The sequence below is a fragment of the Thalassophryne amazonica genome, chromosome 6 (genome assembly GCF_902500255.1).
Source record: "Thalassophryne amazonica chromosome 6, fThaAma1.1, whole genome shotgun sequence".
Taxonomy (NCBI): domain Eukaryota; kingdom Metazoa; phylum Chordata; class Actinopteri; order Batrachoidiformes; family Batrachoididae; genus Thalassophryne; species Thalassophryne amazonica.
This window is the reverse complement of record NC_047108.1, coordinates 5,755,333-5,769,488: the sequence shown is the minus strand read 5'-3', so window position 1 is coordinate 5,769,488 and position 14,156 is coordinate 5,755,333. Positions and strand designations below refer to the sequence as shown.

Genomic DNA, 14,156 nt, shown 5'->3' with positions numbered 1-14,156 from the left:
AAAGTATTCACAGCATTTCACTTTTTCCACATTTTTTTTATGTTCCAACCTTATTCCAAAATGGAGTAAATTAATTTTTCCCTCAAAATTCTACTCACAACACCCCACAATGACAACATGAAAAAGGTTTGTTGAAATTTTTGCTCATTTATTAAAAATAAAAACTAAGAAATGTCATGTACATAAGTATTTGCACTCTTTGATCAATACTTTGTTGATGCACTTTTGGCAGTAATTAAAGCCTCAATTTTTCTTGAATATGATGCCACAAGCTTGATGCTCCTATCTTTGGGCGGTTTGGTCCATTCCTCTTTGCAGCACCTCTCAAGCTCCATCAGGTTGGATGGGGAGCGTCAGTGCACAGACATTTTCAGATCTCTGCAGAGATGTTCAGTCGGATTCAGGTCTGGACTCTGACTGGGCCACTCAAGGATATTCACAGAGTTGTCCTGAAGCCACTCCTTTGATATCTTGGCTGTGTGTTTAGGGTCATTGTCCTGCTGAGAGATGAACCGTCGCCCCAGTCTGAGATCAAGAGCGCTGGAGCAGGTTTTCATCCAGGATGTCTCTGTACATTGGTGTCTCCCAGTTTCTGTTGCTGAAAAACATCCACACAACATGATACTGCCACCACCATGCTTCACTGTAGGGATGGTGCCTGGTTTTCTCCAAACATGACACCTGGCATTCACACCAAAGAGTTCAATCTTTGTCTCATCACACCAGAGAAGTTGCCTTTTGGCAAACTCCAGGTGGGCTGCCATGTGCCTTTTACTAAGAAGTGGCTTCCGTCTGGCCACTCTACCATACAGGCCTGATTGGTGGATTGCTGCAGAGATGGTTTTCCTTCTGGAAGGTTCTCCTCTCTCCACAGAGGAATGCTGGAGCTCTGACAGAGTGACCATCGGGTTCTTGATCACCTCCCTGACTAAGGCCCTCCTCCCCCGATTGCTCAGTTTAGACGGGCGGCCAGCTCTAGGAAGAGTCCTGGTGGATCCAAATGTCTTCCATTTATGGATGATGGAGGCCACTGTGCTCAGACGCGGTTTTTGATGCGGGCAAAGCGGGCAGCTGTGCGGGCGCATTTTTTTCATGACACACAGGGGGCAGCACAAACACTTAAGAAAAAATAAATAATCATCATCTGCGCTGCAAAGCGGTGATCATATCACTGTGTGGGGAACTAGCAAATTGGCGCCCCCTGCCTGCAGCTGTAGGTGCGCCTGCTTGCTGAGCTGCACAGAACAGAACCAGTGTAAAAGGTTCGGCGGTTCTTTTCTGCGGTTGTCCCCTGGGACAGGCGCTCTGCTCCACTTTGATGGATGGAGCGTCCTGCAGTGCTCCTGTTTCTCCGCTGTTCCATTCATCCTGCTGTCTGGTGGCAAAGTCCACTTAGGACACAGCACAGAACCAGAACTCTGCGCTCAGAACAGATGTTTGAAAGCGAACAGACAGAGTGTAAGAACAGGTTTGAATTTTACCAGAGAGGACAAACTGCCCCCTCATGGAAAAAAGTTTGCAGAAGGAGAGTCTGCTTATTGAGGGTTTAGAAATTGAGCTGCGTTCACATTACAAGCTGAAGTGACTTGAATAATTAATTGTATTTTACAGTATATTTTGTTTACTATTTAAACAGCTGAGGTATGTTGGGCCGGTTTACAGAACTAGATTAAGTGAATATAGCAGAGTGTGAATGTGCTAAATCAAATTATTTGATGTATGATTTGAGTTCCTTACTGTTTTATGAGCCGTCTGAACACGTCAAGTTTAATTTATGTGTTTTTCCTGTTACCTTCCTTTGTGTTTGTGCTCATAGATCAGATTCAGTTCTGATTTCATTCTGCTTTCTATTTCATCTCTGATGATATGACGGCTGTGAGATCAGATAACGGTCACAAACAGGAAAAAAACAAAACAAAAAAGATTCAGTCACAAATATCACAAGGACTCAGAAATGGATGGACTGTCATCAGAAACTGTAACGATGAAACCAGGACCAGAAGGAAAGTCAGCACTGCAGAATCACTGGATCTACAGCAGGCGTCTCTCTTCATATGTCAGAAATGTCACAGAAGATGTAAATCTAAGATTGATTCACCATCAAATAAGATGATCCTTCTGGTGCTACACCATAGTCCAGGGGTGGCCAAGTTCGGTCCTCGAGAACCACCTTCCTGACACTCTTAGTTGTCTCCCTGCTCCAACACACCTGAATCAAATGAAAGGCTCATTAAAAGTCTGCTAACGAGTCTTTTATTGGATTCAGGTGTGTTGGAGCAGGAAGACAACTAAGAGTGTCAGGAAGGTGGTTCTCGAGGACCGAACTTGGCCACCCCTGCCATAGTCAATATGACTCATGATTGACAACAGATATAAATAAGTAAGAAAATGGTGAGATCACTTTAAACCTTTAAAAATGCAGAACTGTTTTAGGTGGTTTTACAAACATCAAGCTAAATGTTGAGCTAAATGTTGAAACAAATATTCAAGGATTCAAGGATTCAAAGGAGTTTATTGTCATATGCACATAGGAACATGTTCCCTGCACAATGAAATGTGTTTACTGCATTTAACCTATCCTAATTGCCAGTTAGGAGCAGAGGTTGCCTTTACGGCACCCGGGGACCCAGCTCTAGATGTATGTCACGAGCAGGGCTGAGCAAACCCTGACCGGCTTCATGACACAACAAACAACAACACACATAAGCCGGTCCGGTACATAAACACACATAAAAGCACACACAAGGAAAGTTTGGGAAAGAAAAAAACTCCATTACTGCTGTGTTGAACACACACAGCACCACTGAAGCAAAAAACCCATAAGCACAGAAAACAGACACAGAAAAACAGTAAACAATCACAGCAGACGACAGCCGAGACTTGAATGTGTCCAGTGTTCAGACAGACAGCCCGGAGGCCACCCTTGGCGCCATCAACAGGCCTTATCTGTCCATCCTGGGGGGGGATCCCAGTCCTGAATCAGTCCACCAGAGTCCAAGGTCCCACAGTCAACATCACAGGACTGGGAGAGGGAAAGACAAGAGAGGCGGGGTAAGACGAGGAGCGAGGCATCAGGAGTGTTCTTCGGGGGGAGGATTTTATCCCAGCGGCCTTGAAGGGCAGCTGGTGTTTGGAAACCAAATGGATATCCAGATTAACAGACGCCTGAAAGATTCCACTGTCTGAAACTTCAGAGTGGCTCCCAAATACATCTGAATAGAGGAGAAGAGATGTGGTCATTTCTGACGATCAAAGCGGTTTTCCAGTGCAGCCATTCTCCCCGAGATGGATTCCAGCATGCGTTTAACACCCGCCGACTGAGCTGACACTGCCCTTCCAATCGAATCGATCATGTGGGGCAGCCTGGACGGGCCAATTAATGCCGCCTCCACCTTCTTAATTTTCCGGTAAACCAGTGCTATGGCCGCTCCACACAGCAGAAACCCGGTCACCACAGCTCCAAATAAGTAAACATCTTCAGCGTCCTCCACAGACAATGTGTACAGGCACATGACTTGCCACCTCCACCAGCTGTCCATCACGTAACCCGCCACATGTGTCCCGGCAGGACAGGTCGGGTCCTCCGCTCCCGAGTGTCTTGTAGAAAAAAATAGTCTCAGTTGCGTTCAGAGACCACTTGATTAGATCCATTTTGCCATTTCCAGAGGAGCAGGGCTGGCAGCCTCACAGACAAACACGCTACAGTAACAGGAAAGTTGAGGAGGGAGGAGGAAAGAAAAATGCGACTGTCCTGACTGAGAGCAAGAAGGCAAAAAAAAAAAAAAAAAAAATGCACCTTAATAAAAGAGTTAATCATTCCTAAAAGACAGATTAATATAGCGTCTAATGACAGACACTTAGTGAGGGCATTAATGTGAGGGCATGTTTATTCAAATTTGCAATTTGTGGATGTTTTGTATAAAAGTTATATTGTAGCCTGCAGTCTTTTGATGTCAACTGCAATTTCAGGGGCATTTCTAAAATATAAAGAAAAATAAAATAAGAAAAACTGTCTGTTTGTGCAAAATTTTGGCTGTTTTTTATTTTTTTTTGGGGGGGGGGGGGGGGTGTCAGAGGAGCTCTCGTCCGGGGAGTAATTCAGTGTAGAACCACCAATGACTGTGCATGTATGTATGTGTATTAAACCTCTTCAAATTAGACCTTTTTCATCAAACTTATGCAAACTGATATTATTCCCATTCTCCAAGGTCTAACTTAACTAAATATACAAGTTACTTTAATCTTGGACCTTGGCTATGCCTGCCTCAGGAGCCATGCAGTTTTTTCAAAAACGCTGCAAAATTCGGGATATTAGGGGAGGTGATGGTCTAGTGGTTAAGGTGTTGGGCTTGAGTCCAGAAGATCATGGGTTCAAATCCCCGCCAGACTGGAAAATCACTAAGGGCCCTTGGGCAAGGCCTTTAATCCCCTATTGCTCCCGGTGTGTAGTGAGCGCCTTGTATGGCAGCACCCTGACATCGGGGTGAATGTGAGGCATAATTGTAAAGCGCTTTGAGCGTCTGATGCAGATGGAAAAGCGCTATATAAATGCAGTCCATTTACCATTATGTCCTTGTTTTCTTTGTAGCTTCCCAGAGGTTAATGCTATAGCATTGAAAGTGGTACCAAATTAAAGCTAATAAAATTGTCTTGCATATGGTGTCAAACAGATAAACACCTGTGTAAATTTTAACTAATTTTAATGCACAAACATAAATATTTTTGATGCTTGGAAAGGATGACATCATATGATACATAACTTTATCTCAAAAATGTTATTCTATAGTCTATACAGCTTTACTAAAGCTGTATGCTGCATTAAGCTCAGTGAACGTCACATGACAAGTTTGACAAGTAAAAAGCCAAATTATCACCAAGTAAACAAAATCATAAAGGGAGGTAATGAGTAAAATATTCAGTTACAATGAGCCAAATGAAACTGAATATATTAGCACTGCTATTAAAACAAAACATGCATTTTAATATTTTGCATTAACCTCCAGGAAACAATTATACACTGAACAAAAATATAAATCCAACACTTTTGTTTTTGCTCTCATTTTTCATGAGCTCTATAGTCTATAGTTCTATAGCTCTATAGTCTATACAGCTTTACTAAAGCTGTATAGACTATAGAGTAACATTTTTGAGATAAAGTTATGTATCATATGATGTCATCCTTTCCAAGCATCAAAAATATATATGTTTGTGCATTAAAATTAGTTAAAATTTGCACAGGTGTTCATGTGTTTGACACCATATGCAAGACAATTTTATTAGCTTTCATTTGGTACCACTTTCAATGCTATAGCATTAACCTCTGGGAAGCTACAAAAAAACCAGGACATAATATCCCGAATTTTGCAGCGTTTTTGAAAAAACTACATGGCTCTTGAGGCAGGCATAGCCAAGGTCCAAGATCAAAGTAACTGGTACATTTAGTTAATTTAGACCTTGGAGAATAGGAATAATATCAGTTTGCATAAGTTTGATGAAAACGGTCTAATTTGAAGAGGTCTAATGTGTATGTATATGTAGACAGGTGTGTGTCTTTCCAAATCATGTCCAATCAACTGAATTTACCCCAGATGGACTCCAAAAAAGCTGTAGAACAGCTCAAGGATGGTAAATGGAAACAGGATGCACCTGAGCTCAATTTTGAGCTTCATGGCAAAGGCTGTGAATACTTATGTACGTGTGATTTTTTATTTTTCATAAATTTGCAAAAATATTTTTTAAAAAAAATTGTTTTTTCTTCCCTGTCATTATGGGGTATTGTGTGTAGAAGAGACAAGTAAAATGAATTTAGTCCATTTTGGAATAAGAATGTAACATAACAAAATTTTGAAAAAGTGAAGCACTGTGAATACTTTCTGGATGCGCTGTGTATCATTGCAGGTCTGATCATGTGGGGTTGAGTCATTGGGCTGCTGTGCATGTTGTTACATATACTGGCTGATGACACATCATTGAGAAAATATACTCAACAGCTGACCATTGTGCTTGATATATTGTCAGATGAGTCACTGGATGTGTTGTGACTTTTTTTAATGTAATTTTTTTTTAAATATATTTTATTATTTGATAAAAAAAGTGGTTTTGTTAATTGTTATATTCCACTCGTTGCCTGAATGGGGTAAAATCTGCTGTCTGTGATCTCCTTGTTCTTTCTGTTTGCAGATCCTGTACCAGATGATGTGACGGTGTCGGTGACCAAAACCAGTGAGTGTTCTTGTTTGTGTGTGCGTGTAAATATTAGAGTATACGAGGTCTGTTAGAAAACTATCCTACCTTTTTATTTTTTGCAAAAACTATATGGATTTGAATCATGTGCGCTTGCATCAGCCAAGCTTGAACCTTCGTGCGCATGCGTGAGTTTTTTCATGCCTGTCGGTTGCATCATTCGCCTGTGAGCACGCTTTGAGTCAGCAGTGGTCCAGCCCCCTCGTCGGCTTTTTATTGTGAGGAAAATGTCTGAACGATTTGGAGCTTTGCTGCATCAAATTTTTCCAGAAACTGTGAGAGACAGCCAGGTGGAAACCATTTGGAGGATTCAGACGGCTTTCAGGGACGATTCTGTGGGGATCACACAGATTAAGGAGTGTTACAACCGGTTTAAAGACGGTGCACAGTGGCGGAGGGCGCGCTGCGCTCCGAGTGGCGATCGACAGGCTGAAACGACCAGATCATTTCCAAACTGAACGCTGTGTTGATCCGGGACGTCGTCTGACTACTACAGAAATGGCAGAAGAGGTGGACATACCACTTTGTCGGCACATTCCACTGTTACAGGAGTTTTTGTCATGAAAAGACATGCGGAGGAATTCGCCACGGAGCCGCTAATGGCGCGTGACAAAAGCACCTCCGTGTTTGTCTCACAGGACATGTTGTAACATGCCCAGCTCTTGCACCATTCGGAAGATTCAGACGGCTTTCGGTGGCTTTTCAGTCGTGTGACTATCCGAGAAATTGTGGACGAGCTGGACATGCCACAACATGTCCTATGAGGCTTCATCACTGCGTTGCGTTTTGTCCCGCGCCATTAGCGGCTCCGTCCCGACGCGCGAATTCCTCCGCACATCTTTTCATGACAAAAACTCCTGTAACAGTGGAATGTGCCGAAAAAGTGGTATGTCCACCTCTTCTGCCATTTCTGTAGTAGTCAGATGATGTCCCGGATCAACACAGCGTTCAGTTTGGAAATGATCTGGTCGTTTCAGCCTGTCGATCGCCGCTCGGAGCGCGGCGCACCCTCCGCCATTGTGTGCCGTCTTTAAACCGGTTGTAAGACTCCTTAATCTGTGTGATCCCCATAGAATCATCCCTGAAAGCCGTCTGAATCTTCCGAATGGTTTCCACCTGGCTGTCTCTCACAGTTTCTGGAAAAATTTGATGCAGCAAAGCTCCAAATCGTTCAGACATTTTCCTCACAATAAAAATCTGACGAGGGGGCTGGACCACTGCTCACTCCAAGCGTGCTCACAGGCGAATGACACAACTGACAGGCGTGAAAAAACTCACGCATGCGCACGAAGGTTCAAGCTTGGCTGATGCAAGCGCACATGATTCAAATCCATATAGTTTTTGCAAAAAATAAAAAGGTTGGATAGTTTTCTAACAGACCTCGTAATGCTGCATTAATGAGGCTCTGACGGAATTTTTTCAAATTTTCACTGAAGCTAAACCCAGTGCCGCTGACAGCTACATGCACAAAAAGCAAATCTCACTGCAGGTGTGATTTAAAGACACAAATGTATTTTCTGCGACTGTGCAGGTTCTGGGAAACCGCCCGCTGATGAGAACAAAATCCACTTTACCACTGCTTTGGAGGTCACGTTTGGAGGGCTGGCAGTTATACTAATCATCACTTCCTGCTGCATCGCCTGTAAACAAACATTTTAAACGTCATGAGAATTTCAGTGAAGTTGTGATTTCAAACCCTGAATTTTAACACACAATCACGTCCCAGGTTGTGAGGATTTGTTAATTTTTAATGGCCTTGTGGCTCAGTTGCAGTGCCTTCAAGGTTCACCAAGGGAATGTGGCCCCACAGAGGTTAATATGAGTGCTAGAGTCTGCACTGTCAATGTTTCCTACTAAATGTGAATGTTCCTTCATGGACAGCGACATGACACCGCCTAACCGGGCAAAATATTGACAAAGTACCTGGATACGCGAGTGAACACACACGGAAAAAAGCTTGCAAAATATGTGTTAAAATGCCATTCTGACCTGGACATCGAGACAGTAAAATTAGTTTACATTAAATTATGTAAGGAAAGCATTACATTTATTCTGACACCTACAGATTCCAAAATATTAGGGTCCCTTTTCACATAGTACAAATGTGGTCAAATTGTGCATGAATTATGCATGAAGCAGGAATTGTATGCAATATGTGTAAAATCAGAGCTGCCTCCAACACCTCGTACACCTGTTGCTACAACTATTTGCTCACACCAGCAGCTGAAAGACAGTGTGTGCGCTGTGCGAGCCCATTGAACCTTCTCACTGCAGGTGTTGGCCAAATTTCAGGTGACACACACGAACATCTAACATCGCTCGCTTGGCACTTAGAAAATGTGTGGCTGTTTGCGCTGTTAGCACGAAAACAGTCAGCAGACGATCACTTTCCAGCTGGTGAAGTGTCCCCACGACGCTGGAGTTGCCAAGTACACATGTGACGTGCCAGAGTTTCGGCTCCCCCCACAACATGTGTGCGTGTGTTTTGCGCGCTCCCCCCCTCACTCTCCCCCCAACATGTGCGTGCATGTGGTTTGCGTGCCCCCCGCAGGCGAGGTGCCTCTCATTACAGATTGACACCTTGGTCTGTGCACTGAACGGATGAGGGCATCTTTGGTCCTGGACGTCACAGCTGCTGAACACGTACTGTGTTTTGACGGACACGCGCGTGTGTGCTTGCTGTCTTCAAGTGGAAATACATAAAAACATATATTGCTTTTGTGACGGGCTGGAGAGCGCGCACATTGACAGGCTGCCCCAGCTGAAATGGGCCATCAGTTCATGCGGACACGCAGCAGGCGATCTGAATGTCACGTCTGTCTGACAGGACACGCGTGTCCTCTGAGCGACGTGGCGCAGGAATGTATGACAAGCCAACAGTGTGACAAATACGCCACTTTCAGTCACGTATCAGCAGAAATACACCGTAACAAATGCCGTTTGGTCAGTTATCGCGGCGCTTTTTTCCCCTTTTTTTAAAATAGGTTTATGTCCTTGTTAATTTCAGGCATTTTTCCGCACCTTTTACAGGACAGCGATGGTAGTGCAGTGGTAAAGTTTCTGGCTGGCAATCAGAGCTTTTGTAAACTGCAGGTTCGAATCCCACGAGTGGCAAGTATTTTTTTTTTCACAGCAGCTGTGCTGCTCAATTTTAATTTTTTTTCATTTATATAGTGCCAAATCACAACAAACTTGCCTCAAGGCGCTTCACACAAGTAAGGTCTAACTTTACCAACCTCTCGCACTGTGTTCCTGCTGTGAAGGTTTTGTGCACGCTTGTGCATGACAACGTAAAGGTGCTTTCTAAACCTCAGATTTCATACACAGGCATGACACTTTACACAAGTTTATTGCCCAAAAGTCACTGAAAAAGTAACAAGAATAACCAAAACTGTTTAATTTTGGAAGGAACTGTTGTCTTCCTTCTTCCTCCGTTTGTGGCTTTGCCATCATGTGCAGCTTTCCAGCATTTTCCACCTGTTTCTTGACAAGACTCACTGAGCGTCTGTGCGCGCTGCCCTCTGAGCTGCCCTGATCTAAAATGCCGACCACGCCCCATTTCAGCAGATATGTGACTGCGGACTCTAGTTCTCATATTAACCTCTGTGCATGGCCCACACTTTTGGAACCGCCACTATAGGTCCCCAGAGCTCAGCATCTCACATTCAGCTGTGATCTGACATAATTTAATTTTTTCTTTGCTTTGGTAAGATAAGCTTATTTTCACCATTTTGTTTTCTTCTTCTGGTCATATATTTGTTTGTTTCTTCAACCCATAATCTCACTGAAGGTTTTTCAGGGCTGCACAAGCAAAGGTTTTCCATACTTCTGTCCAGATAACTCGGGGGCAAACCTTGCTGTATTGTTAGGTTTCAAAATGCTGCAGACGTCTACCACGGTTCCCGTGTCCGTCCTGCTGGTGTACCCTGCTGAGAACTTGATATTTCAGAGGGCCGTGGTGGCCCTGGCTGAGTTCTTGCAGATGCACGGTGGCTGCAGTGTTGCTGTGGACATGTGGCAGCAGGGGAAGATAGCTGAGCTGGGACCAGTGCGCTGGCTGGCAGAGCGCACCAAAGCTGCAGGCCGAGTGCTAATCATCTGCCCGCAGGTAGAAACCAAATGCAGGACTGAAGCAACAACCAGAAACACGGGCGTCTAAAGTTGAAAGGTTCATTTTGAACTGTTTACATGTGCTGATGTGTCATTACCGATTTTTTTTTTTAACACCTGATTGTCTGTGATTTCAGGAAAATCAATTTTAAGAATTTGGATACCCAATCAGTGCCTGGAGTAGGCTGTAACCTGTGCTAAAAGTAAAGTTGTAGAAAATTGTGATCAACCAATTCTGTTTTAAATATGTTTTTAAAAATGTGTGATGTCAGAAAAAAAAATGTAATTGGTGCAGATTGGGGGTAATCTTGTGAAAAAGGAGGTGAAAGTGGACACTTGAGTACAACATTCAGTAATCTGGTGTCGCAGACCGAATGGTCCCCCCTAAAAATTGGTCCACCCTGCCTCCACTGCGCATGCGTCATTCTGGAGCTCAGCCGCTCCTGTGAGACGGACTCTCTTCACCCAAAGTGATCAAATGGATTAATGGGATTATTAACCATCAGATGACAAAGTAAAACTTCTTAAATCATTCTAAAGTCAGTTTTAAGAAGAAACAAGGTTGTTTTAAGCAGAAGCGAGGTAATACTCTGTGACGCTTTGAAATGACGGATGCGCAGTGAACGCATCAGCTAACAGCTTGTGTAGCTGTGGCGCTCTGATCGCTTCCTCTGTCTTTTATGGTGTAATAATGCTGAATTTATGTGGAAATGATTGTTGTACAAAAGCTTAAGATATCTGTTGCTGAGACAGATGATGACTGGAGGCAGTTTTAAGCATAAAACGAGGTGTTAATCCATGAACCGCGGCTAATCACGCATGCGCAGTGAAGGCAGGGTGGACCGATTTTTAGAGGAGAACGTTCGGTCGGCGACACCGGACCCACCATTCTCTGAGCAGAAGTTACCTTCTGATCCTCTTCTGCAATATGAATAGCACGCCGCGCTCTTCAACAGAATTAACTCTACAAGAGTCAGACAGAAGTCAGACTTCCAGAGCAAGAATTTTAGCTGAGGAAGCTTCTGCGATTTGAAGCGAAACGTCCTCGCGTCAAGCAACCCAGTCCAGTCGAAGATTCAAGCTTCTCTACTATGGAAACCACCTGGACAACTGAGAGCCTACACAGAAACTTTGTGATCAACTGTTAATAGTCGACCTTTTTTAATGTCAGTTTTGGAGTAATAACACTTCTTGCTCAAAAACAACCTTTGAGGTCTTGGTGATGGATTCTTATTGATAGATAGATGATGACACATTTCTGTATGATTTGTTCAATTCCCCTTTCAGTTTCTTCAGTGTCATCCTGAAGTTCTGTTGACCAAAGTTCATTTCTTCAGCAATATTAATTTGAGCATTCTTCCTCCATATGGTCCCAACCTTCTTATATTTGTGTGCAATAGATTGTGGAGTTGTTCATGAATCCTGAATGTTTTGGAGGTGGCTCCTAAGGAGGAAGAGTGACTTGTGAGGATCTACAGTTTTTCTCTGAAAGTCTTTGAATTCTTTTTAACTAGAACACCGTAATTCCATCAGGAGACCATAGTGAGCCACTGCCCAAGAGCAGCAGGTGTCACCCAAAGTACATGCCCATAAACCCTTATGTGCAGGCCCAGGGATCTCCAGGCACCCTAATTAACCCCTAGTTAGGCCAGTTGGTCAATCAAAAGCTTTTAAACATAATTCTACCAATTTCTGAAGTTTCTGGATCCCATGTTGGTTAAAGAGGCAACCGGGTGTATGTAAACCTTTGAACAACTTAAAATATGACAGTGATGATAATTTTATCGGTATTATAGAATTAAGTAAACACCGTTTGTTTGGTAAGATGAATTGTGTGGCGTTGAAGACGAAACAGAGTAAAAGTACAATTTTACAAAGGTGTATGTAAACCTATAACTCACCCGAGTCTTGTATTTTCTTCTCAGCCCTCTGAGGCACCCAGCCCCTCTCACCCCGACAATGACCTTCTAGCTCCTACCATCCCAGCTGCAGCCCGTGACCTTTACCCCCTGATTCTTAACACAGTTGCAAGCCACTCAAAGAACTCCAAGGATCTGGCCAAGTTCTGGGTGGTGCAACTCGGCAAGCAGAAAGACCAGGAGTGTGGCAACCTGCCAGTGGAAATGAGAGCCTGCAAGACATTTTGTTTAATGAAGGATTTGAACAAATTGTGCAGAAGCCTCCATACTCAGGGAGAGGGTGACAACAACATAACAGCATTTCTGATCCTTAGGCCAAGGATGTTCTTCAGTGAAAACAGTACAATCAAGTTAAGAGAAGCTGTAGAGAAATTAGTTGGACATAAGCGAGGTACATTCAGAGAACTGGAACCGCTGAAGTCCGTGGTCACCACTATTTAGCAGTGATGTGTTTTTTCCGGAAGTCTGGGTATTTAGGTCTGTGGCAAACGTTTCCGGGTTTTTCTTGTTTTCCTGGTCCGCATCAGATTTCACGTTCCTTTGTGTAAAATTGATCGGAAACCTCTCCGATGAGACGCCATAGTGGATATGAAGTCTCATATTTTCACATCTTCATCCCAAAGATTCGAGACTGAAAGATAAATGTAACGTACAATCCCATTTATCGGGAGCCACTGATTGTACAGGCAGAAGCCAATGAGGAATGTTGTTACAGATTTTACCGTGAAGTCCGTAGAATTTTGAAAACAACCATGTCATATTGAAACTACAAGTCAAATCAGGGTTGGAAATATTCTACAGCAGGGAGAGGATTTAAAGTGTGAGAGTTACATCAAGAACAAGAGCAATCCGAGATTTCTGACATCCGCCAATCCGGATCCAGATCGCCTCCAAAATTCAGTATAGTTTTCCATGCCCTAATATTTATCTGTGGTGTAGATTTGCTGAGAATCTGTGAGATAGTTCTGAAGTAATCCTTCAAAGCCTATATAAAGTGTAATCTTGATCCAGAGTCCAGATCTGGGTCCCGATCACCTCCAAAATTCAGTGTAGTCTTCAATGCCCTAATATATATGTGTGGTGTAAATTCGGTGAGAATCCGTGAAGTAGTTTTGACATAATCCTGCTAAAAGTAATCCTTCAAACCCTTAATAAAGTGAAACTTGATCCAGAATCTGGATCTAGCTCCAGATCACCTCCAAAATTGAATGGATTCTTCCATGACCTAATATGTATGTATGAAAATTTCACCAAAATCTGTGCAGTGGTTTTGATATAATTCTGCTAACAGACAGACAGACAAATAAATAATTAAACCTTGGCGGATGTAATAAATTTGAGGTGGTGTGGTTAGAAAAGAAGGACCAAAACAGCAAGTTTTTAAAATCATTTATATGAAAAACTGCTTGGTGTTAAATATTGTGGAAAAAAAATGTATGCATTGTTTGGCACCATGAGCACCTTTTAAGTATCCCAGAAATGCTGACATCAGCACTACATGGAAAAATACGTGTTAGGCTCCTTCTGATTTATATACGTGAATGAGAGCATCAGATTTTATTTTTATTCATATTAAGACACAATCGGTTGTTATAAAAGCACAACTTGCTTTGTTTGGACAAGTGCAGAGATACAGGTGCTGAATATCATGAAAAAGTTGATTTATTTCAGTAATTCCATTCAAAACGTGAAACTTGTATATTATATTCATTCATTTCACACAGACTGATATATTTCAAATGTTTGTTTCTTTTCATTTTGATGATTATAACTGACACCTAATGAAAATCCCAAATTCAGTATCATAAAATTTGAATATTGCTTAAGACAAATACAAAAAAAAAAGGATTTGTTGAAATGTTGGCCAACTGAAAAGTATGAGCA

General features: G+C 42.8%; 1 protein-coding gene and 1 long non-coding RNA gene across 2 annotated transcripts in view; both read left to right on the top strand.

Moving 5' to 3' along the window:
- The window catches only part of LOC117511564, a 7,367-nt gene extending 5,247 nt beyond the window's left edge, over nucleotides 1-2,120 (top strand). The window contains exon 3 of the long non-coding RNA XR_004560966.1: nucleotides 2,110-2,120. This is a non-coding gene — a long non-coding RNA (uncharacterized LOC117511564). The remainder of the gene's footprint in view (nucleotides 1-2,109) is intronic.
- A 3,468-nt stretch (nucleotides 2,121-5,588) lies between these two features.
- On the top strand, nucleotides 5,589-13,075 carry LOC117513135 (interleukin-17 receptor B). The gene is made up of 5 exons (XM_034173470.1): nucleotides 5,589-5,625; nucleotides 6,181-6,222; nucleotides 7,775-7,885; nucleotides 10,080-10,351; nucleotides 12,279-13,075. The coding sequence occupies exons 1-5, from the start codon at nucleotides 5,589-5,591 to the stop codon at nucleotides 12,711-12,713; spliced, it is 897 nt and encodes a 298-aa protein (XP_034029361.1). The 3' UTR covers nucleotides 12,714-13,075.
- The last annotated feature ends 1,081 nt before the right edge of the window (nucleotides 13,076-14,156 follow it).